Source organism: Gopherus evgoodei, chromosome 3 (genome assembly GCF_007399415.2).
Source record: "Gopherus evgoodei ecotype Sinaloan lineage chromosome 3, rGopEvg1_v1.p, whole genome shotgun sequence".
Lineage (NCBI taxonomy): Eukaryota > Metazoa > Chordata > Testudines > Testudinidae > Gopherus > Gopherus evgoodei.
The window spans coordinates 6,114,772-6,140,166 of NC_044324.1; the positions used below are offsets into that span (position 1 = coordinate 6,114,772).

A 25,395-nucleotide genomic window follows, 5' to 3' on the forward strand; every position below is an offset into this window, starting at 1 on the left:
TTCCCAAATCTTTAGCTACTGAGATGTTAGTGACTTGATGAAAAGTTCCACTGCCTCATTAGTCTAGCTCTTTCAGCTCTTATGTAAATAGCTGCTTGAATGGCTTGGTTGGTCTGTTTTTAATCTGCATTTATTTTTGACTTCAGAAAAATCTTTTGAAAACCAGGCTGGGGTCCTGAGTTGGGTTTCCTAGGCCAGAGTTTTGAAGTTCCAGGATGAAAAGCCCCCCCATTATTTTCCCTTCCAGGGGAATCTGCCTTTAGCTCAAAAGCTTTTCTCTCTCCCCTGACCTGGCCGGTATTGCAGAGTGCCCTGGGCAGACCGCTCCCAGTTCTTCACAAAGAGATGGCAGAACACGCATGACCCAGACCAGCTCCTGTTTGCAAAGGAGTCCGGGTTTCAGCATTCATTTCTGACACCGCTGGTACAGGTCTCTGAGCAGCAACCTGTTATTTCCCAGGCAGAGTTCCCGCACACACTCTCGCTAACGCAACTCGGCTCTGTCCTGCAGCAGCCGCTTGCTCTCCTGGGACCAGCCTTCACTCGAGTAGAGAATAAGTATCACTCTATGGTCACATGGGAGGAATTTGTGACAAAGAGGCAGGATGGTGTAATGGTTAGAGAACTGGATTTCTGGGTTCTACTCATTGGCTTTGCGACAAGTCACTTCATTTCTCTTCCTCAGTCTACCCAGCTGAAAAACAGGTGCAATACCACTTACCTACTTCACAGGATTGCTGGGCATAATTTGTGTCTTCGAGAGCCTCCCTCCCGCCACCCCCGCTTTCATCTGTCACCTGACCGAATGCTCTTTTGGCCGGGGACGAGGTCTGGTTCAATTGTCTGCAAAGCATCTAATGCCCGGCTGATGGCAAGCACACATAGTGTAATGATTTCAAGGAAGTAAGAGGGTTATTTTGACTGTCAAGTCTCTACAAATCCTGAGGAGGGAAAAAAAAAGTTTCTTCAGAAGAGGCTCTACGGTAAACTGGGGAAGGCTCTCATGTGAACACAGACTGCCACGAGGAGCAGCAAACGCTAAAACGGAAGGTGGTCTCCAGGGATAGGAGTCTCATCACAGCTGTCTCGTGTGTGGGATGCGACTTCTGATCTATTTCAGAATGATGCGGCACCTTTGATCTGGATTTTAAAACTTCACTCTTTTGGACAGCTTATCTTCTGAGATTACAGCCTGGGCATGCCCATGGGAGACAGCATGAAACACACATGCCTCTAGCTAAGGGGGTGGAGAGGAAAACCAGCCCCCAGTTCCCTTCCAGCAAGGCAGGGCAGCTCCCTTTCTGTGGCTGAAAAATCCACACACCGATGAGACTTTTTCTTAATAATTAGTTGTTATAAAGATGAATGATGTTTGATATTCTAAACTAGACCAGTTCCTGTCCTATTTCCATGCCTGATACAAGAAGACCTAAGGCTCTAAGGTAACCCTTCCTGTGCCACAAGGTGGAGGGACATTAGTGCAGCTCTATGACTGCACTAACTGGCCTCTGAAGTGCAGGAAGGTTGACGCATGGGATTTTCACCTCAGGAGACCTGGGTTTGAATCCCAAGAATGTCATGAGGGACTCTGCTATTGCCAATCTGATGTGGAAAGTGCATAGGTGGTAGGACAAAACCCTACAATCAATGGATAGCCTCAGGGGAGACGTGTAGCAGCCACCCTCCCCGACTCGAATGGCTGATCTGTCCAGCATATCACTGGGTATGTTTGGCGGGTCTTTGCTTAGCAGGTGGCACAGCCTAGAACAGGGATGGACCCTTTGCCCTGCTTCTGCCTGCATGTTGCCAGGTTACAGCCAGGGTAAATGGCTCCTTTTCGCAAGCACCATGTTCACCTTAAGGAGAAGAGACGAGAGCCTCGGTGCTCGCAGTGCAGAGCTCAGAGACAACTACTGGATCCCTTGCCAAGGCCTAATTCACAGCCACATGCTACAAGATGCAGCTGATTAAGGCTGGTGATTTCACCTTTATGTAGACCCAGCTCCCAAAACGGGGCTGAGTGAGACAGTGCACAAACCAACCTACGGAACTCACTGCCCCAAGGTATCACTAAGACCAAGAGCTTAGAGGACTAAACCAAAAACATTCATACAGACAATGAGACCTTCCAGGTACAACAGAGAGAATAAGACAACAGGAACCCTCATGCTTCAGGGCATATGTCAGCCACTAGCCATCAGGGGGTCAGGCAGTAACTTCCCTCAAGGGCAAATTATTCTGCAATTGTCCACTAGGGGATTCTCTGAACCTTCCTCTGAAGCAAATGGCCTTGGCCACTGCTGGCGACAGGGTACTAGGACCACAGGTCTGATCCTGTATAGCAAATCCTGTGCTCCTACTCTCCCCAAAGAACTGCACTTACTGACCCTTTCTGAAGCTGCTTGTTAGCAGCCACCCCTCTATGAATGCAGGGACAACAGAGATACCTGCTGGTGCTGTGACACACATACAGAGCAAGTGTCAAAACACTTTGTTCTGCTATTTTTAAATCCCATTTTGTAACTCTTCCCCTGTTCAGAAACAAACAGTGCCAGACAAGATGGAACTCAGCTTGTGCTGAGCTTGGCAGGTACCTTCCGGCCTGCTCTCTAACAGATCGAACGGAGCCATCATCACTAGCTGTCGCCATGAACAACCAGGAAAGGCTGGGGGTGGACGGGAAGGCAACAGCTGATGTTGATTGCTGTAGACTGAAGGCCTCAAGGCAAACAGGCCGCAGCTCAGCCAGCCCTGGCAATATACAGTGGTCTCAGCGCAGAGAAGAGAACTGTCGCTGTTACCTGGCTCTTCTCAACCTCCAAATAAGCCTGGATAAAACAGACAGGCTCTTTGCTCCCTGTGGAGTCAGCCTCATTAAGGTTTCTGCTCCCAGCCATTGACTTATTTTATTATTATTATTAATTTTCTTTGACAGGGACGGTCTGGGGGAAAGGATCTTGATACTGGCTCCCCGTTATCCCTGCAGCCCTAAGCCACTAATCTCACTTCATCCCATAGGGTGAAACCGACCAGGAACAGCGTCAAGATGGTCAGAGAAGAATCGTTACAATAGAATGTCTGCCACATTCAGTCCAGCGTTTCACCAGCAAGTCGACTTAGTTTTGCTAAGTTACGGTTTACACAGAGACACCAGAGTTTGTTCCCTGCCCTGCAGAAACAGCCAGAGATGCAACAGGTCCAAACCCACTAGCTTGCTGTACAACCCACCAAACAACAGAGCACTAAAATGCCGCCAATTGCGGGGTAATCGGCAAGCAGTCCCTGGGCAGGGTTCTTGCTCTGGGGTGGCTGGTGCCTCACATTTTTCAGATGTCCCTTTGGCATCTTCAGACAAGGCACTGATGGAAACTGACAGGTTCCCAAAAGATGGGGAGACAAAGCCTTCAGCCCCAGTGAAAGGAAAGCCTGGGGGCTGCAACAGGAGGCCCCTTGTGCAGGGCTGTTAAGATAATCAGGGCTCTCCCTCAAGGCCACGGACGGGGGAAAGAGTTCTGTGGCAGCTCAGTAAAGGACCCTGGGCAAGGCCCTGATCAGAAAAGTCCCCGAAGAGGTTGGTTTTCACCCCCCTTTAGAAAAGAAAAGAAAAAAGAAAAAGGAAGCCGGCACACGAGACACCTGTTTCCCTTTGGCACTGAAAAGGTTAAACAGGAGAAAGTCACAGATGGCTTCAAACACCTGTGTGAACTTTAAAACCCCGAGGGGAGGGCGGAACAGACACTCCTGCACACAAGTCAAGGGAAAACGAGCGGAGCTCAGAGGGAGCTGGTATCTTTCACTCCCACCCCACGCCCTCGGCCAGCTGCTACATCACGGAACCAAAGGGAAAAGCCCTGTCTCAAATGCCACATTGAAAAGGACACTGTCAAAACAACAGAAAACCCCAGCTGCTTGTTTCCACTGACAGGGCCAGCCCAGCAGTGCACCTGCAGCTGGAACCAGAGGGAGGATGCTAGTGGAACATGAAGGCAGTCCCAGGGGCTCTCCTCTGCAATATGGCGGTGCGGCCCCCAGAGTGCCAAGCACCATCTTGGACCACTTTGTTTTCAGTCCATTCGGGGAAGTTCCCAAACTCTTGGCAAGACTCCAGCGGGGGGTCCCACTGCACCAAACTCAGCGGACTGAGGCAGACACACAAAGAGACTCATTCAAAGCTATGGAGCCTGTTGGGAGGACAGGCCGACACGTGATGAAGGCTGAGCAAGCAGTTAAGGTGCTAGCCTGGGACACGGGTTCAAGTCCCTGTGTGACCTTGGGTGAGGCTATTACTATTACTCTCTCTGGGTCTCAATTCCCCTCCGTGAACCGAGGACAGCTGCACTTCCCTCCCTCGCAGCAAGGAGGTGGTGCAGAGAGAGACACTGGCCACCGGGAGGTGCTCAGATACGCTGGTGATGGGGTAGCAGACAAGGCTAGATGGAACCCAGGAGTCCGCCCCCCAAGCTACCCACCTGAGTGCGTGCGGAGGTGGCCGGTGAGCGCGTCTCGCCGGCGGCAGGCGTAGTTGCAGAAGGGACATTTGAAGGGTTTCTCGCCAGAGTGCAGTTTGATGTGCCGCAGGAGGTTCCCCTTCTGCGTGAAGGAAGCTCCACATTGGTTGCAGTGGAACGGCCTTTCTCCTGAAACGCAAGCAGCTCGTCAGCCCCCCACCTCCGTGGGACGGGTTACAAAACCCTTCTGAACGTTTGCCCTGAAATGTCATGCTGGCTGAGGGGTGTGGGACTGACAGCCCGGCAGGGAAGCCGTCCCGCCCCCCCCAGCCCCTCTATGCAGGAGCACTGTTAAGTGCCCACGGCCCAGTCAGTCCTTAGTGTCTCTGCACCAGCCGCTCACCCGTGTGGCTCCGTTTGTGCACCATCAGCACGTTGGGGCCGATACACACCATCCCGCAGATGTCACATTTCAGCTTGCCATTGGGGAGACGGATGCCGCCTGGAGAGTGAGGCTCCTGCCCCGTGCCGTCACAGTACCCCAGGGGCTCAGAGAGGGAGTCCTCCACAATCACGCTGTCCTCTTTCTCAAGGAGGCGGTCGTCCTGCGACAGCAGCCTGCTGGCTTCTTCATCACTATACATTTCCACCTTGATAGAGTTCGCTGCAGGGGATGGGAGGGACAATACATAAATACACAGTCAATGGAAAAAAAACAACAGGCAGTTTAAAACAACTAATATCACGGGCACTGGGTGCGTGTCACGGCAAAGAAAACAGAGAAGAAAGTTAAATGATTTGCTTGTCAGTAACACGACTGGTTAAGGGTGCATAAGGACACCACCCCTCATGATACTTCTGGATTGCTCCCATTTCCACTGGAAAACTGGGCAACCTCCCATCACAGGACATTAAAGAAATGGACGCCTCACAGGAGCCAAGAGTCACGAGACAACAATCGAGACAACAGTGACGTTGCCAAATGGAACAAGAAACTTCTGTTTTCAATAGTCAGGGTTGACAAGTAGCTCCAAGAGACCATCGCATCCAAGAGGAAGCGGAAGACGACAGGTTCTCGAAAGAAGTCGCTGGGCAAGACACCACGTCTGAGCACTGACGGAGGAACAGCCGCATGGCAGAGCCAGCAAATCACATCACCCCAGAACGTGTGCGTGAGAACGAAGGGATGGCTTCTGTGCTTTAAACTCATCACATCGGTAAAGGTAGGAAAAGCGAGCAAGGCAGCGCACCGAGAGCTCCCCTTTCCCACTAGTGACGGCCAAGCGGTCAGAGCAGGCCTTGAAATGCACGTGTCCAGCACGGGACAGGCGTTCCTCATGGAGAGCTTTGCACCGACGTCACACTCACAAGGGAACTCAGCAATCCAAGTGGCAATTCCCTGAGAGTCGACAAGCGTGTGAGCAGCCACACGACAGTAACATGAACACCGAAAGGGAACACGGATGCAGACATACCTGGCGGGAGTGCTAGGTAGCTACAATGGTAGATGTTATGCCAGGGGTTCTCAAACTGGGTGTCGTGAGGTTATTACATGGGGGGTCACGAGCTGTCAGGCTCCACCTCAAACCCTGCTTTGCCTCCAGCATTTATAATGGTGTTAAATATATATAAAAATGTTTTTAATGTGTAAGGGGGGGGTCGCATTCAGAGGCTAGCTGTGTGAAAGGGGTCCCCACTACAAAAGTCTGAGAACCCCTGTGCTATGCAATAGGACCCTGAGTTACTAAAAAGGTCTTGGAACAATCCAGAGCCTCTGGAAAAAAGGGGGTTTGTGGTAAGCCGGGGAAAGACACATGCATGGTTCGGGCCCTTATGGAGGAGAGTTCTATAAAGAGCGGCTGGCCAGGGGCTAGCAAAGCAAGCGGGAGAAGGGCTGGGGCCACGGAAAGGGAGAGCGCTTCTGGAAGTGTACACCCCTGCCCCTCACTGGGGGAACAAGGAGGAGGGTACTGGCCACAGAGGTTTACGGGGACAGTCAGCCACGCAGATCAGCAGCTCTTTGTTGCTGCCAAGGTAACCCGTACAGCACGGTTTGGAGGGTGGGGGGTTTCTAACTGACACCCCACAGTGTACCTGCGCTCCCAGCCCCCCAGGTGACAAGCCGCATCCTTGCACGCGTCATACGGCCCCCTGGTTGCTACCTTCCTTCGCTTCTGCAGCATGGCAGGCTGAGACTGGAAAGCAGAACGGAGACGCCAGCCGTGACCTACATTCCCAGCTATTCTAATGATCTGTGGAATGCCGCAGATCAAACAGCCCTTCGGAAGACAACTGGCCAGCGATAGCTCCCTGCTTATTCTGGTGAGAGCAAGGTAGAGCCTCGTGGGCAGAGGAAGGGCCGGGTCTTCCTGTCCCCAGCCTGCTCCTTCCTCAGCCTTTTCTGAGCAGTCTCTCTCCAGACCTTTGGTGCTTCCAGGCCACCCTGGGGAGGGTCATTTTCAGAGTGGCTGGGGAGACAGGAGAGCGCACCCCAGGCCATTAACGCAAGTCGCACCCTTAACAAGGCCCAGCATCTCCATCTGGGTGGCGTTAGCCTCATGGGAAGCACATTTCACCTGGAGAGCAAGGTCCTGCTGTTTTAAGCCATCCCCGTCAGCCAAGAACTAGGGGGACTTCCCTCTGGGGATTCCTGATGCTGCTCTTTAGCCAGCAAGAGCAGCTTCTTTGTAATGGAGACCCGCCCACCCCCGGCCTACAAGCTGTTCTCCTAGTGCTCCTGTGAGGGCTGGGGTGGACTGGTGAGAGACGGGGAACAGAACAGGTCACCCTGCGGGAGAGAAAACCACCACTAAGCCACAGAGAATTTTAATTGCCTCCTTTCAAATATCAGAGTCCGATTTCGTCCATATAATGGAATAGATGTGGCTGTCCCTGACCTATCAGCATGCCAGGAAATTGATGGGCCTGAACTTCAGTTATGAACAGAGGGGACCTGATGTTTGGATTTCCTCCCAGCGCCCGCGTTGCCTTCTGGAGACGGGTGTGAGGGCTGGACGTGGGACTAGTCATCCTGAACTCCAGAGGGCTAATCCCAGGTTTGATGTGGACACCGCCCCACGGAGCAACGCAAGCCACGTCCTTGTGCAAGGGGGACAATTCTCACCTCTCACCTGGAGGGTTCGGTTAACATGGGCAACGCACTTCGAAGAGCTCGGCATGGATTTAGGGCTGTGATTCAACAAGAGAGGACAGTGATTTGAATATCAACCAGTCAACGGGATTACAGCCTTAATAATGAGCCAACTCTAGGGCAGGGCAGGCACGTTCCTGCAGGTGCATTGGCTGGGATGCTGCAGGTTTTCACGGCCCCTCGGTGCATCAGGCGAGATGGCTGTTAGGCTCGAGCGTGGCATCTTCCACTCAGGTGACCTCCTGGGCCCACAGGCTCAGCACTGACACACTTCAGCCCTCTCGCTTTCCATGTACCAGAGAGAAGTGAATCCCAACCAAACTCTGAAAGTGACTGGTCCCTACTGCTTTCCCAGGGAGCAGGTGGCCCCAGTGCAAGCGAGGCAGCTGCCTGGACTGCCCGGAGAAGGATGGTGAATGCTACATTCCCTTTGCGCGTCTCTGGTGCCTTTCATCCGAGGATCTCCAAGCGCTCAAGGAGGCCCCAGTGCGGGAAATGGAGGAATGAAGAGTGGAAGGGACTCGTTTGAGGTTGCTTTAGGTCAGTGGCTGAGCTGGGAACTGGCTTTCCAGTCCCCGCTGTAGCTAACGGACAACACGACCTCCCAGAAATCTCTTAGAGAGGAACAAAGCTTCTGCTCGGACTTGGGCACTAAGATTCCCTGGCACGCCACCGGTCGAGCCTGCCGCTGGACGTTGGCTGGGATCGACTCTGAGGCTGAAACGCTTTCTTGGGGGAAAGCACCAAGTTCAAACCACATCACATTCCACTGGGCGCATCCTGGAGACACAGCACGAACGGACACCTCTGTGCACAAACACCAAGTGAAAAGCTCCTCTCCCTTGGCAGCAGCTGCCCGGATATGCGGCTGTTTGCTGCACTTTGATTTTTTCCATCCCCTGGGGCCTGTAATTTTCTTTCTGGGCAGAGGGAGGCCAACTAGTGTTCTGCCAGTCTCCTTTCAAAACCAATGTGGAGTCCAGTCTCGCCAGAGCGCGATTCTCGGCTGGCAGAGCAAGTTATATAATATTCCCGCTCCTCTGGGGCACAATGCTTGCTGGATGAACCAGCTGTGAAGTCAAGTCAGATCAGGAGCAATACCATCACCAGCATCCCTGTTAAAGGGGAAGAGAGTTCTCTCTCTCTTTAGGTCTGTCCATGGGATGGATTCCCTCTGCTTATGACCAAGTTGCGTGCGTCTCTGGGTTTTCCTGCATGAGACCTAAAATTTGATTCTTTAGGGGGGGCCTTCTAACCATTTTTACAGGACAAGATCCACATGCCAAATAACAGAGGAGAAAGGGGACCAGACCAGGCCTAATTTGCCCTGAGGCAACCTTACTGCTTTGGGTCTAACGTGGGCTGCTGGAAGCACCTGGTGAAAGTGGATGATCTATACGGCAATTTCTCTTTTATGGAAAGGAAATTCCGTGCTTACAGAAGAGAGGAGAGATCACAGCGAACGATATTACCTGTTCAGTTTCAATTTGGGGTCAATTTTGGGGAGAACTGAACTCAGGGCTTGCAAGCGGAGCAGGAATCAATTCTCAGTTCTCTTGCTTTAATGCTATTTTTATTAAAGGGACAACGGTGCTCAGAGCTGTACGAGCTGCAGGGAGACTCGGCCACTGCCTAGGAAGCTTGTGATGTAAATAGCATGTTTACAATTGAAGCCTACAAACGGCTTGCTAAGTTCCACTTGTCCTAGGGCCATGCCATTTTTGACATGCAAGTGACACATTAAATTTCTCAGCAATTGCCACAGTGAAGGGTGGGCGAGTAGACTAAGGATTTTGGGGGCAATTTTGAAATCAGAACTGCCTATTTTACCGAAGTGGGCTCTGAAATGTATTTTAAAAAGAAGCTTAATTCACCTTTGGACTGTGGAGAAAGATTTCAGTCACAACGCAGAGACAGAGCTGAAATGTTTCACCTTACAAACTTTCACTTGGAAGTGCATCCAAACCCCACTGCTACCTCCAACCCCAGCCTGGCTCAACACTTTTCCTAGCCACACTCATGTCACAGAAAGTCCAAGAAAGCAGCAGCTTGACATAGATAAGCCTTTAATGGGCCACACCAATGTGACTCCATGCGATGACGTTAAAGATCCGCAGAGGAGGGAGATGACATTTCCAGAGAGCGCTGAAGATAGATCTTGAGCAGAAGGAGAAAAAAAAACCAACAGGAACTGGACGGACTTGACGACATCTGCAATCTCAGGTGATCAGAGGTTGCAAGTCATCGGTCATGGCTGGTGTTAAGATGGCATACGCCTTCGATTTTCAGTGCAATGCAGCAGGCTCGTTCCATCTCCTAGGCCCGAAGTTAAGAGTTAATGTTCGCCAACCCTACCAACATGTGCTTAAGAGCGGCTGCTCCTAGCCCTCTGTTTTGCCCATCCCTTCACCAACCTGGCACTGCATACCCCTGGACTTCCAGATATCTGATGCTTGCCCAGCAAGCCAGGCTAGGAGGGAGCCCTATGCAAAGCTCTGGATGCACCCGAGCTGTCAGAGTGTCCCGAGGGCAGAGCGTCCCGAGGGCAGAGCTGCTCATATCCAGAGTCATGTTCTCGCGCCAAGATCTTGTTTCAGACATTGCTAGCTCTTTTAACCGCTTGTCTGGGGAGGGGAGCGTACGCTGGTCTGGTGCTGAAGAGGTATGTTTCAACATGCCCAGCAGCTTTCAGAAACCTACCATAGCTACAAGAACAATCCCCCTCCTGCTAAAACACACTCCCAGCTGCTACACTTCTCTAGACGCACGTTCTCCACTCTCCACCGGGTCCGAGCGCAGAGAGCCCAGTCACAGGAGTAACTACACCTGCCTCAACTCCCACTGAAGGGGTAACGGGGAGGTGGCCCTGGTCCATTTCCAATACATCAGACCTGGTGGTTGCAACGAGCACTTCATTCCTATGTAGCCCTTGGGGTTTACCCCTCCGCCCCGAGCGAACTCCTCTCCTGTTAACAGAGGCCGGAGCACGTAGCTGTTTTGGTTCTGTGCCCAATGAACAAATGAAGCTTATTTGGGGAATATGGAATTTAGCACGGCAGGGTTACACGCGTGACTTTAAATCTCAAGGCAGAGAGGCTGGTAGCTTAGGTAAGTAACCCCACTGCAGCTATGAACACAAGAACTGAAGTCAGAATTTATCCTCTTCAGTTTGGAGAGTCAAATTCTAAAGGAAACTCATTGCACCAAACTTCCTGGTCGGCCTAAGAGAGAGCCCAGCCTTAATGCGGCAGAGCCAGCTGCATCTGGTGTGGAAGGTGGGGTACTCACCACTCAGGGAGCGGCTCGGGGAGGAGTGCTGGCTGTTTGGGGTGCTCACCGTGGGTCCCACGATCGCCGAGCTGAACTCCTTCTCCAGAGAGGAATCCCCACTACCTTCGGGAATAAGAAGCAGGGAACACAGATGAGATGTGGCTGCTCCTGCCAGTTTTAAGATCGGTTTCGGTCAGTGAAAACCTCTCTCTCATTACCAAAGCAGCGGAGCCCTGGAAAGAGGCTCTGGCTGGACTGCAGACACCTCTAGATTGGGTGTCAGAAGACAAACATTACAGTGTGCTGCTCACAGCAAGACAAACCCTTCCTTACCACGGACCTAGGTCCATTCCAGATGCCATGCAAACTGGCTGTTACTTTGCAGCGAAGTGGTTAGTGGACATACAAGCCCAGCACACTTGAAAGGATCCAGACAGCTACGTGCCAGGACGACTGCCGGGCCGCAGTGGAAAGGTGGATCCCAGGTGTATTGGGCCCCTGGCTATGCAAGTGTTTGGGACGGCTCCCAAGGGAGCCCCTTTGCCAGAACAACATGGCAGCAGTCGGATGGGCTGAAGCTCCCCCAAGACGCAGGTCTGTTTTCTGTAGCCCAACGGGGACCGTGAGCCAGCACGTGATGCACGCTGGTTTGCAATCACCATCTGGGGGTGGACATTTCCCACAAGATGGCTGTCAAAAAATATCAGCCCTAGGAGGCCAGGGGTTAATTCAATCCAGCGGGGCAGATTCAGCTCTTCACCCTCCTGTGATTAATGATGCACTGCACAGCATCTTGCTTGGATAAACCCTTACCAGCCAAGAGCCCCCCTGCTGCAAACAGACACGCAAGAACCTTTGGGGCAGCACACGTGTGCGGGCGCACAAGTGAACATCCCCTCCCCACCGCTGTTGCGTGCTGGCTTCTGCCCTGAACCCCAGAAGTGGCTGCATCTCAGTGGCGCGGCACGAACAGAGTTGGCGAGCTGCTTTGGGATGAAGAAGGCTGTAGCATTGTGCACTTTTAATGCAGATTGTAAAACTGTTTTCAGTAGCTGCATCTGGGTAAACCCGACTCCTGACACACACAGCGTCGAGCTCGCCCCGCTGTTTGCCGGCCAGAGGGAATGCTGCATCAGGAGGCCAAGCTGGCAATGGGAGTCATTTACCATAAATGCCCTGAAATGATGTGGTGAGCTGCAAATCACACTCGGCACGGAGCCACCACGCTGAGTTGGGACCCCTCAGGCAGTGTTCTGCCCCCTCCAGCCCACCCCGGAGCAATATTTTAAGAGAGACTTTCTGTTCCCCTGGGCTGGAGTGGTTGAGATCCCCCGGATCCTCTCCCCCATGCTTTGACTGGCTCAGTTAGACATTGCCGGCAAGTTTGAGTCATGCTAAGCCAACATGCATCGCCAACAGAAGCCACACACCCCGGATGACGGACGTTAGCTCTGAATTAGGAGAGATTAACGAGACAATTTCAGACAACCAAACCCAACACTAAGAAACCCAGTGATGCTGCAGGGGTCAGTCAGGGTGACTGAACATCCCCTAAGAGCTGGACCCAGCTTTGTCTCAGGCCCTGCCGGCAGGAGCTGGGCGTTACGGTTGGACTAGATGCATGGAGTGTATATTTGACAGCTGGAAAGCCTCTCGGAAAAGGCACTGGGGTGGGGAGAGGGCAGGGGCACCCTGATCTCTGTTAAAGGCATTTAGCACCTCTGATTATAAACCATGCTCTGTTCCCACATCCCTGCCAGCATTTGCCTTTTTCTCATTCTTCCATGGTCAGAAGCCGGTGGTAGCATTTCAAATGGTCAAGTGTTTCCCTATCCGCCCCCCCAACCCCCAGCCCGCAATCGCTTAATCTCCATCTAAAGATATTTCTCCTGCACAGCATGTTAAAGAACCCGCACCCCCTTTCTCCTCCCCACCTCCGACGACACCAAACGCAAGGGGACACAGAAATGACACGGAGTTCTTCCCCCAGCCCTCCCGTTTCACTTACATGATTCTACCTTGCTGAAGATACCCTGGAGTGTTCTCACAGCCAACTCCTTGGAAACAGCACTGAAATACAGGCTGTGTGTGCATGTCTGCATGGCAGTGGTAGGGTGAACTCAGCCACTCACCTTCCAGGAAGAACAGATTCCTGGAAGTGAGAGAAACGGCCGTCATTTTACAGGCAAGCGGCACAGTTAGCAGGAATTCAGGGCTGCAGCATCCCCTTTTGCAGAGACGCACACTCACTCCCCCGGCTGCTCGGCGGGTGGGCGCACGTGTCTGAAAATAGCACAGCCAGTGAGAGGGCAAGGCTGGGCCATCCCTTTAACAAGCCAGCTAGATGCTAACCCCCGAGGCCTGTTTCCTTGGGGAATGGCCGCAGGGCACCCAGCACACACACAGCATTGTCCAAACCCAGACAAGAGCGGGGAATACACCTCACACTGCAAAGCTACAGATCTGCCACAGACACGAGATGCTACTGAGCAAAGTACCATGAAATACAACGGTTGGGTGGCGGAGCATGTTTTCCTACGGACACTTATGCCAAACAAGCAGTAGCCACCCTCCCAGCATTCAGTTAATGACAGAACATTGGGGCAGCCCCTCCAGCTGTAGTAATGGGTTGGGGGAGGAGAGTGTCTTTAAATCTTAGTCATGGATTGAAGATGGGTGAGGAAATATTTAATGCAACCCAGACCCTGGCAAGTGACCTGTGTCCTGGGGAGCTCCGAGACAGCCAAGTGCCCCGGACGGGGAGTTTGTGCGAACTGCTCTGGATAAGTCACCCACACCCGTCAGAGAGGTCCAGGAACTCACAATGGAACTAGCAGATTTCCTTTCAATACACACAAAGAAAAGAACTGCAGCTTTATCTCATTCCTTTGACCTACTTCTTAGAGGGACTAGTGTAGGGCTTCTGATCCTCTCTTCAGAGTTTTCGACTCGAATAACTCTTCCAGCTGTAAGACCTCAGGCAGCATAAGGTAACACACTTCACTAACTAAATGTGGGCACAAGTCTTGCACACAACATAAAATAACAATGTGTTCATCTATAGCACCTGTTGTCCAAAGTAATTAAACCTCACTAAGCCTCTGTATGCTATTATCTCCATTTCATAGATGGGGAAACTGAGGCAAAGAGAGACCAAAAGCAACTACCTTCACCCAGACGAGTGATTTGACATACAAGTAAGCGGCAAATTTGGGAACAGAACCCAGGAGTCCTGGCTCCCATGGCCCCAGCCTCACACACACATTTCTCTGCTTCCAGCAATCACCTCAGGCAAAAGACGAGGCAAACGGACAGTGTTAGTAGGCAGCAAAGATCCCAGTCTCAGAGAGCACATGTGTTTGATGGTAACAGAACAGCAAAGTTCTAATCACAGAGAATGGCTCTTACTTTCTTTTTAAAAACCATGGAGAGAGTGTTCTCTTTCCAGAATCCGAGTACTTGCTGTCTCAGGGAACTGATGCGCCATACTTGTTGTTTACTGCCCCGGTGACTGGTAGTAACTGAGTCATTACCAGAGCTGATCAAAAACTGTACTTTATTTTCCCAGAAAAAGTTCCCATTTTCTTAAAAACATTTTCAGGTTTTCAGTTTTCCAAGAAAAGCCTGAAAATCTGACAAAACCGGAAATTCCCTTTAATTACAGAGCCAGTTTTTGTGGAAGAGAGTTTTGCAGCAAGTTTTGGTTCTGCATTTTTTTCTTTTTGAACTTACTCAAGACCCGAATCAAATGATTGGGTGGCTCTTGGTCTGGTTCCTAGCGGAGAGGTAACCGCTGAGAACGTCACCCGGATCCCCCTTGCAGACCATCTAAACTGTGAGGTCAAGGATCGAATGGGCCCTGGAGAGTGAATTCCCCCACGCCCCAAAGGGGGGCCTTCAGGGTAGGGCTTGGTCTATGCTGTAGCTGAGCATGAGATACTCGTTCTGGGGTTCGAGAACTTTGGTCTCCACCACGATCCAGCAAGCACTTTTCATTGGCATTAAATTCACTTTAAAAGACAGACTGAATACAAGGTTTGGGGTCTGACTTTGAGCAAGAGAAGTCAAGACACTTTCTGATGAAGCCACCGCTCCATGCTCCACTCACCATGTCGTTGGCTTGCCCTCTGGGCCAAATTTAGATGTGGTGCAAGTAGGTACAACTCCACTGGCTTCCACTGGGCCTGACTTTTGCCCCCACCAACCTGGTATCAAAGCATCAGTAAGAATGGAAGGTGGAGCCCGATCCCCTGGCTATAGTTCATGTTTTCCCGGAGAAAGGTTTCCTGCTAGATATCCTGGTGTGTTTAGTGTCAGATCATCCTTGACCACATCCCTTTGCAGCCTGGGATGACAGGCCAGCATAAAGCAGCTTCTGAATTCCTTCTGGTCACATGTCCCTCTTGCACCAGGTGGCTACAAGGTGAGTGCAGAGAGCATCCTTGACAAAAAGCGAACACCGGCCTGGACAGCTTTGCGAGCCCACAGCGAAGAGGAAAATTTGATTGTGTGACTCCAACTCATCTTCCCTCCTTGATCAGTCCCTTTGCTACTATATCCTTGACAAGCTGCCAGCAGCTGCTTGCAATTCGGAGTTCCCGCATCCTAAGCTCAAGCAGGATTCAAATTACATCAAGGGAGCTGCTCTCTTTTCATTTCAAGCATTCTTACCGAACTCTCGCATCTCCATGGAGTTCAGGGGCAAACAGCACCCTGCTGCCAAGGCGGCGGGGAGGGGTGAGGCTCACCAGAAAATTCTCAAAGAAAAGGAAAGCACCAGCTTGCCAGACAATGCAACTCCCTGAGCAGAGTGCACCAGGCATGGTCAAACTCGGCTGCTGCAAAGCAGGGAGACGCAGCTCTGCCGAGTGGGAAAATGAACTAACCAAGCAGAGCAGCCACTTCCAGCAAGCGCCCACCCTTGCTCGCTCCAGACGAGCCACTAGCCTCTCCTCATGGAAGCATTTCACGACTTAGCAAGGGGGCATCCCGGCGGCCAGAATCCAGGGCTTTATGATGACCCAGACCCCAAGCAGCAAAGCACTGACAGAAACCAACGATCCAGCCACCAGCACCCGCCCTCCAGGGAGCAGAGGAAGCTTCTTTTCTTCAGAACAAAACAAAAAACCGAACGAACGACTCAGGCTCGTTGGATTCAGTCAGTCAGAGTCTGATGCAAACAGACACAGTTCAAGTTTCCTTGCCCAGCTCCATCAGTGCACCCCAGCGCTGGCTGGTGGCAGTACCCCCGTTTAACAGGCCTGGCTCTGCCCCAAAACTCTAGCAATGCACTTCACTTCCCACCTTCACCCCTGGGAGTCCAGGTCGTTTGGTCACTGCCCATGAGCTCCATCCACCCATCACCTTAGCCTACCATCTGAATGCAGGGAAGCCCCTGCAAGAGGTCAGACAGCCGACCTCAGTGCTCCATTCTGGCTTTGTCACTGATAAATCTACCCCAAACCTTATCCTAGCCCAAGGCTTTCCTTGAGCAGAGACTGGAGTTCAAACTGAAAGACGACGATATGGATGCATATCCACTAGAGAACTGCAGGGCCCCGCCAAGCTAGCATGCACGCCTCACCTACAAAGACTAGGCAGCAGGTTTCCAGCAGCAGTCCTCTAGCCTCGGACACCCACTGGGACTCTTGAGCCCACGTCTGGAGATGTTCACAAGTCACTGAATGCCTGGCACCATCATTCTGACCCACTCTCTCCACCCACACCCAAAAGGGTAGGGTGACCAGATGTCCCAATTTTATAGGCACAGTCCTGATTTTGGGGTCTTTTTCTTATATAGGCTCCTATTACCCCTCACCCTCTGTCCCGATTTTTCACACTTGCTGACTGGCCGCCCTATGAAAGGGACTTCATGTTACCAACAGATCGTAACAATCAAACAACAACAAAGAGGTAAACACACCCCACGCACCCATCTCACCCTCTCCCCGCACAACATTTCATGGCTCCAAACCACGCCTGAGTTTCAGACTTAATCTTAATGCTCTGTAACAAACAATAGTGCAGTGTTTGGCAGGGCAGATATTTCAGAGCCGCCATGGGGGTCTTAAATGTCACATGTTTGCAAGTTTAGCATTGATTCATGTGCAGAAGAATGGAGAATAAAATATCCATCCTATAAACATAAGCAGGGTATCAAACTCCTTCAACTATCTAGCATTGCAGATCAAGCCAGATGTCACTGGAAAGATACTTTTCATTCTGTTTGCAGCGAGGGTCAAGATCTGACCTGTGGTCTGGAGGACCCGAGGTACTAACGATCACCAAACCAAGGAGCACATTATGACATTCAGAACTGCCCACTGGCAGAGGGCAAGGAGCTTCCTGATATCTAGCAGTGAGTGGTAGCTGGCCTGACCAGCCCAGCATCCCCCAACTCATATTGTTATAATCTGTATCTGAGGTGCCATGTAATGTCATTCGAAAGCTCGTAACTTGCTGGTTATTAATATCAATGTGTCATGTAGGTGCAAGAAACTGGTGCAAAGTTATGGACAGAAACTGAAAGTATAATTCTTAAAATATGTTTGCCAGTCAAACAGGAGTTACCCCACCCCACACAAAGGAATGCGGTTTCTCTACCGAGCAGTTACTTCCAAGGTACTTGGAAAGACAATGAGAATGCATTTACAGACAAAGCTATCAAGCTAACACACAGGAGGGGGTTGGGGGGCAGGAGAGACGGTATGGTTACACCCCAGCAGAGAAGAGAAATTTTATCTGGATGATGGAGAGTCTAAGTATCAAATCATATGCAACTGAATCAACTGACTGAATACAATATCAGGTCATTTATGAATGCCTGGAACACGCTGGAGATTAACGTCCTTGGGAAATGTCTGTGTTAATGCTCTAGAAGGAATCATGAAGACTCATTAATAGTATGTTTTAAAACGTGTGGCTGAAGAAGAGAAGGATCAGCTCTCTCCCAGACAAGGAGTTAGGGGAGGCAGCTGTGTACCAGTCTCTAGGATCCTTCAACCCAAGGGTTCGGGGGTTGCAGTCTGTACGAACTGGACTAGCGAGAAGGCGAAGGGGGCCCCTAAGATCTCTTTCACTTGGGGAGACAAGGGAAGCTAGCCTGTTGCTCTTCTGTGACGAGGTCCTGGCCTTGGTATGATCAGCCATTTTGAGTTATCTTGCTGGGAGCACGTGGTAAGGATTTTACTTTGATCCCAGACAGTAGCTTGGTAAGTGAAGTCTTAGCCATTGGAAGCATGTTTTGTTGTGTGTTACTTGGAATCCTTTCTACTTTTATTCCCTTGAACTCACTTCATTCATGCTCTTTTGTTAATAAAATGGTTTATTTTTACTATAGACCAAGCCAGTGCTGTGCTGAACTGGTGGCGAGTATTAACTCCAGTTAAAGTGATGAGCTGGTGGGATGGGACTCTTCATGGGAGCAAATCAACCTTATTATTTCCCTGAGCTGGCTGGGAGAGGGCTGGATATGTCAAGGCATACGGTTTGGGGGAAACTCAGGATGGGGGCTGCGTTGGGGTCATCTCACTGGTTGTAACCCAGGCTGGCGGAAGCCAGAGTGGGGCTATATTCAGGCTGTTGAACCATGGCTGTCGAAGCAGACACACTCAGGATGCGATTTGCACGTTTCCTGCTGACTGTGAGCGTCCCAGGCTGAGAACTACAGTATCAAGGCCTTGAGAGGCACCCAGGGTTGCATAGCAAGTGGTGACACAACCCCTCACTGGCCTGGATTTGCACCCTGAACAGACTGGACCATCACACATGACTAACCAAGTGTATAAAATCTGGTACCATTAGGTCGATCTTGGCAAACTAAATTCTAACTCAGTTTCTAAAACTATCCTTATTGACAGTGGATGCCAACAATGTGTTAGTACTTTTCAGGTATTAGTATTAGCAAGATACACTAGATAATCTGAAAACAATCCATATCACCACCATAGAGTATGTGCCTTATGGGAGAACTGTGGAGCAAAGCAACACACCAGCATTAGACTCCCAGACAGGTAACTACTGAGCATCAGAAAATGGCCTTTGAAATCCAGCTATCCAAAATATCGGACAACAGCAAAACAAGTGACATACCAGATATGTAGGAGCGTCCATTGTAGTCTTCTATATCCATCTTTGCTGAAAGAGAAAGCAGAGCTCTGTCAGCAAGTCTCTGGAAATGCAGGGCTGGAATCTCTTTCCGGACACAACCTCTTTTAGTAGAAGGGCCCATCAACCTCTGACACTGGATGAATTACCCAGCCCTGATTTATAAATGCCAGCTTGATACAGTGGAACAAGCTAAAACTTTGATTTGATCCCCACTTTGGAACTTAATGTGTATTGCCCCCTAAAGAGCTACTTTCTAGGCACCGAGAAACAACCTTCTATTGGAAAGCAAAACCTGGTTTTAAGCTGTAGCTATTATACAGTGGTCAATGCAAGGCAGGGTCGGCAGTTTGCAGTACACAGCATCCAACTAACAAGCAATGATTCCCAATAAACAAAACGAATACAGTGTGTTTTCATCCTAGCCCCTGCCTTCAGCCCTCGACCATCACAGGTCTGCAGCAGTTACACGGGAGTCTGTTTGTTAAAGGACATTAGTTCTTAAAAAAGTCAGACTTGTAACACTGGAAGTGCTGTAAGACGGGGGGAAAAGCAGCTGTCAATTCTCCTGGAGCATCTGACAAGGCAGGGCTTGATTCAAACTTCACTGGTCCAGAAGGACGAGCGCCCACAGGCCGTTGGTAATTAATTTGAAACCAAGTGGCGAGGTATGATAGCAGTTGTACATATAATTCATTTAATCAACCAGACTCTTTGCTGCAATGCCCCATTTCAACAGGGGACTTCTCTACTGAAAACTGGTGCTGGTATATATGGGGTGGTAGCAAGTACCTGAAGTCTGGAGTGGGAGAAGTGTTTAACTGAACCATTCAGCTTCATTTTATCAATGAAAAAGGATGCTTCTTTGGGCAATGAGATTAAAAACTCGCACCCTGTGTGCCGCTGAGCAGTCTGGCAACAACCATTCCAAAGATCACGCTAGAATAAAAGCAAATCTGCCTTCTATTTTGCTACTTGGTGCCCTGCAGAGATAATGAACTTTGTATACATCCAAATGGCTTTTTGTCAATTACATTTGCTGTTTAAAAAACAAAATGAGGACACCCTCAAAAAGCACAAGTTTGGCTGTTGAGAATTCACGCTGTAATTGGCAGTTGGTAGGTTCAGAAACGAGGAGAATTTGCTGCAGAGAACAATTAAAAGTGATCCTTTGCGGCGATGAATTGTCTCCCTGAGAAGGTAAATAAATGCCATTTGCAAAACGTGAACACAAAGGCCAAAAAACCAATAGAATTAACTTTTTTCCTCCCTTTTTTAATGATCAAATGTTACTTAAAGCCAGTGCAAACTGTTTTTTTTTTAGAAAAAAAAAGGTCAGAGAAATAATCCGAGTTACCCCCCTTCTGAGAATTCCCATTTTAGAGAGGATTTTTTTTAAGCCAAACGAACTCAAATAAATGGTGTTAATGTTACAATTTTATGAGCAAACGGGGCACAGCGTAGAGGAGATCAGTACAGAGATGGATGGGGCAGCCAGGGAGACAGGATGGCTTAGTGACTTGAGCAATTGACTGGGACTCATGAAAGCTGGGGTTTAATCCCAACTTTGCCCCGGTCTCCTGGGGGACCTTAGCCAGGTCACTCTGTTTCTCATCTGCAAAGCAGGGACAAGGTTACCGACCTCCTTTGTAAAGCATGTTCAGATCCCTGGATGAAAAGCAGAACATATTTGTTTTGTTACTAATCACTTTCTATTAACCCAACAGATCTAATTACTCATTTTTAAATAAATAAAGTTTAGGTCTTGCCAACCCCCACTGAGTTGAAAAGCATCCTTAAAAACAAGCTGGCTTTGACGACAGGGAGCCTTTCGCTCCTGGGTCACCTTTTTACAGCCAGGCTAGGTCAGCAGTGGTGGTTTCCCTCAGATAGCTATTTGTCAGCCTTTGTCCTGTGAGTTGGTTGGCCTCCGCTCAGTTTCCAGTAACACAAGTATCCCCATTACAAATACTAAAATGGGCTCTGCTGCTGGTAATTGCAGCAGAAACTGTCCTCTCAGCCCTAAAGGTGGTATGGAATCTCCAGAACGAAGACAAACCTTGATGGTGGGAGTGTGGGGGAGTTTGTGAGGCTGCTTGCTCCTGTTCCGTAGATAAACAAGAGGACTCGGTCCCGATGCATCACTCTAACATTTTCACAGTTAATCACGCTAAATAAACTGACCCCGCCACCCCCCCCAAAAAAAGCAGAGAGAAAGTCTCCCTTTTTTTATTGTCCTCCCAGTTTTAAAACAACTATAGACAACGGGCCCTTGCGCTATCTGCTACTCAAAAGGCTGGATTTGCTGGTTATTCAGTTCCAGTTCCAAGGGCTGAATTACACTGGAAACGCTTCCTACCCACAGTGGCAATTAACTTTACGAGATGAAAATAATGTAGGTTGAAATATATATTTCAAGGCCAGGTTATACGGTAACTGTGCCTCCTGCCGTTTTATTTTTGTTGAATCCATAATTTTGCTGTTTAATTTTATGCACACACACTTGGAGATTCGCCTGGCTCCATATGAAGGGCACACAACATGCTAATACAAGTCATTTTAGTTAGTTCACTCTCCCGCCCCTTTCCCTGGACTCTGCAGAAGCCATTGAAAACACTCAATTAAAAAAGACCCACAAGAAAATGCAAAGGGATTATCCTAAAATCTTTGGAAAGATGAGTGTTTATTGATGTTTAAAAGTGGATTATTTGGTCAGAAGTGGGTCCATTTCTCAGGTTTCCCCAATTTATTTTATTGTTTAATAAAGCAGGTGTCCCTTTCAAACCACGTTCTCCTGACACCAACCTGAACTAACACTGCCCCATCCATCGCCATAAGACCCTTGTTAATTACAAAGCAGAGTTTGCTTTGGCTCTGTAATGCTAGACTCAGGACAAGCCGAACCAGACTTGCTCTTGCAGCCAGTATGTTCATTGCCTTTCCACCGACTTGGTGCTCACCAGATCATCATCAGCTGAACACACAAGCAGTGCAGGCTTCCCTGTATGCCCCCAATATGCCTCAGCCCCACCCTAGAGGGAGTTCTGGGTCCCATTCAATCCTTGGCCTCTTGGCCACGACGAAGAACAATTTCAATTTTTATTTTCAACTGTGTGCAGGGGCTGGCAAGGAACAGGACCGAGATCGAGTAATTTCATACAAGCTAAATAATCGGCTAGTAATGCCAAGAGCGTCGCCGAGCCAGAGCCCAGTTCCACAGCCATTACTCCTTATTCACACCAGCAGCCCCATTCGAGTCAAGAAGTCTGTGCCCAACATCCAGGAAGTGAGGCTCAGACGCCAGCTCTGTATTTTAAAAGGGGAGAAGACAGCAGTTGGCCAAGCCAGGTGCCGGCCAGCAGGAATTTTTACTTTGGAAGACTGGCTACATCTGGTGAATAAGGCACTACTCATCTAAGCCCACTAGCAATGACTGGCCTTAAGGACCCTCAGCTGAACAAACAGTTTTGTTGGTATTTTTTTCTGAGACGTTTTTACAAACAAACACACTCAACATCTGCACTGATCAGACCCTAGACCTCCAAGTCAGCAATGCCAGGTGACTGAAAACAATCCCTGGTTTAAAGAAACGGATTGCTTCAAAGCATAAATTTTACATTTTGGTGACATGCGCTGGGTCTGGAAGGAATTTGATTATAAAGGAAGATCTTAAGAAAAGTGTCCCATGGAATCTTTGGTGCCCACACAGAAGAGACGTGACCCTCCTTGGTTTATAAGGTATTGTGTGAAAGATCCTGAGCAAAATGCACAAAATAGTTTATCTCCTTGGAGAAGGTAGAGTCCATGCTCCTGGAGATCTGACCCTGCAGCTACAAGGACATGAAACACGTCAAATTTCACACTTTGCCCATTGAGCCATCCCATCTCACACTGCTACTGCGGCAGAGAGCAGGCCAATCCCTACCGTCTCCTCCTAGCCTTCAGACACGATCATGTTAGAGCATCAGGAACTTAGACCAGAGTGGCTTTAGAACTGCTTGAAGTTCTCATCTTCTCTGAAATAAGGACTTTTCCCCTAGTGACAAGACTCAGGGGGAAAAACCTCAGAAATAGCTCAATTAAAATCAACATTTACAAACGGCACCACAGTGAGATTGGAAATGTCCTTCGCACTGAGGGGCTTTTGAGAAACGCTAGGACTGGACTGCCTTATGGAGGGGGAAAGGGCTGTATCACTGTGCATTTAGTCATTTGGATGATGAAAGAATTCTAGAGATAGAAAAGTCGTTAGGTCAGACCTCGTCCATCCATCCCCAGACTCCCGTCTAATTCCAAGCATCTCAAACCATGAGGGTTCCATCAGTCCCTTGGGACTCAATTCTGCAGTCCTATCATTCTCACTGGAAGACAGCCTAAATTTTTCTTCTCTTAATTTCATCCCATTACTCTGTTTATACCCTAAGTACTGTGAAATAGTGCTCTGCATTTTAAAATATCCCAGCGTCAGCCGTGGAACACTTTTCAGATTCCTGATGTCATAATTGCAAGAGCGAGAACACTAAATTCCAACCAAATTATACTGAGGCATCTGCATTATTACGAGTAGGATCACAATGAATATTAACCCCTGATGAGAAGAATCCTGCCTTCTGCAGAAAGCCCCAGATCCTACAACAGGTTTATGGAAAGCGTGGCCACAATGATTAAAATTCTTCAGGTCCTCATGAGAGCCCAACACTCCAAGATGATCTGTCTGGGTATCATCTCCCTGGAGAGAACGTACGTTTATTTTGGTGCTCGCAATGATTCACTGTTTAAGATGCACAAATTGGACTCTTCATGCCATTCAAGCTGTGAGCTGGGATAAACAGGAGCCTCCCTAGGGAACGGTTCAAATGAACACCCTCACATTTTAACGGCATGAAAACAATTAACCGACAAAAGCAACGCAACAGATTGCAAGGAGCGATGAAAACGTCCAGCTTCAGTGAATCCACTAATCAAGGCAAAAGCAACAGCTTGTGCTTTTCAACTCAGAAGCAAACTTGCCACAGCCAGCTTCAGAGTGCTGCACATTTATTTTCCCCTCCACTCAGGGTGCAAAGAAAACAAGATACTCACAGGGTCGGTGGTGCTAAAACGTTCTCGCTTCATCCTCTCCTTCAAGGAGACGGACCTTGTCTAGATTGAGACTCTTTCAGTGACCTTTAGGGTTAGCATGCCTCCACTCATGATGCTGAAAGAGCTGGGGAAATACGTGATACGTGAGTGAGATCAGGGCCCCCATTCTGCACAGGAGGTGGAGGGCTAAGATGATATGTCAAGATGTATACTTAGCTTCCAATCATTTACAGAGTGGGACGTGACCTTAAAATGGCCCTATTAATACTGAAAGATCCCAAATTAAAAAGGTGGCATCAAAACAATAATTGCTGTTAGAACTGACTTCATCCTACTGCAAATTGCAGCTACAATCCATCTTTTCTCTCCTGCCTAGAATCTCTGAATTTCTCTGCCCCCTCTTCAGCTGTTACTGAACTTTGTTCAGGGATAGAGCTGGGATAAGAAATACAGTATTAAAGAAAGCTGTAATGCAAAGAGAGCCAGGAGGGCCATGCTTTAAAAAAAGCAAGAGAATAAACTTTCAAACAATAGCCTGTAACATACACTGGATAAAATATTCTGATTTTTCGTCAAACCCATGGAGGGTCTGCACCTGATGGAACATGTCTGAGAACTTACGTACTTTCCTTCACAGACAAGAGGGAAGACATTAACACCGAACACTTTTTGTTCGTGAAAAAGGAAACATACAAATCAAAACACCTTCAAGCCAAACTGTATTCATCAAATAGAAAGCTGCATTTCTCCTCTCCTGTTACAAACAGTCCCTAGACAAAGCCCACTTCAAATAAGGACATTTTAAATTTAATTTTTATTTTACCATTAATCCAAACTGCACAGCAGTAGTGAGGTTTCAAGCTGCTTTTAAATCCGTGTGGCTAATAACTGTCCAATAGGTTTTCTGAATTAAGAACATAAAAAGTGCCATACTTGGTCAGACCAATGGTCCATCTAGCCCAGCATCCTGTCTTCTGGCAGCGGCCGCTGCCAGATGTGTTAGAGAGAATTAACAGAACAGGGCAATTTATTGAGTGATTCATCATCCCCTGTTGCTCAGTCCCAGCTTCTGGCAGTCAGAGGTATAGCGACATCCAGAACATGGGGTTGCGTCCCTAACTATCTTGGGAAATAGCCACCGATGGACCTCTCCTCCATGAACTTATCGAATTCTTTTTTGAACCCAGTCACACTTCTGGCCTTCACAACATCCCCTGGCAAGGAGTTCCACAGGTTGACTGTGCATTCTGTGACGTAGTACTTCTTTATATTTGTTTTAAACTTGCTGCCTATTCATTTCAGCAGGTCATCCCTGGTTTTTGTGTTAGGTGTAGGAGG

General features: G+C 49.2%; 1 protein-coding gene across 24 annotated transcripts in view; it reads right to left on the bottom strand.

Annotated features, from left to right (window-relative positions):
- IKZF4 (IKAROS family zinc finger 4) overlaps positions 1-25,395 on the bottom strand; it is a 49,880-nt gene that overhangs the window by 14,716 nt on the left and 9,769 nt on the right. For 11 of the 24 annotated variants that reach the window (XM_030554758.1, XM_030554751.1, XM_030554774.1 and 8 more), the window contains 5 exons: positions 18,961-19,005; positions 12,878-13,021; positions 10,888-10,988; positions 4,852-5,112; positions 4,470-4,637 (listed from right to left, as the gene is read on the bottom strand). In XM_030554758.1, the coding sequence (XP_030410618.1) occupies positions 4,470-4,637; positions 4,852-5,112; positions 10,888-10,988; positions 12,878-13,021; positions 18,961-19,005 (719 nt within the window). Of the gene's footprint in view, positions 1-4,469; positions 4,638-4,851; positions 5,113-10,887; positions 10,993-12,877; positions 13,022-18,960; positions 19,006-19,767; positions 19,773-24,057; positions 24,182-25,395 lie in introns of those variants that run through there. The other 13 variants (XM_030554768.1, XM_030554767.1, XM_030554770.1 and 10 more) reach the window with 9 other exon arrangements.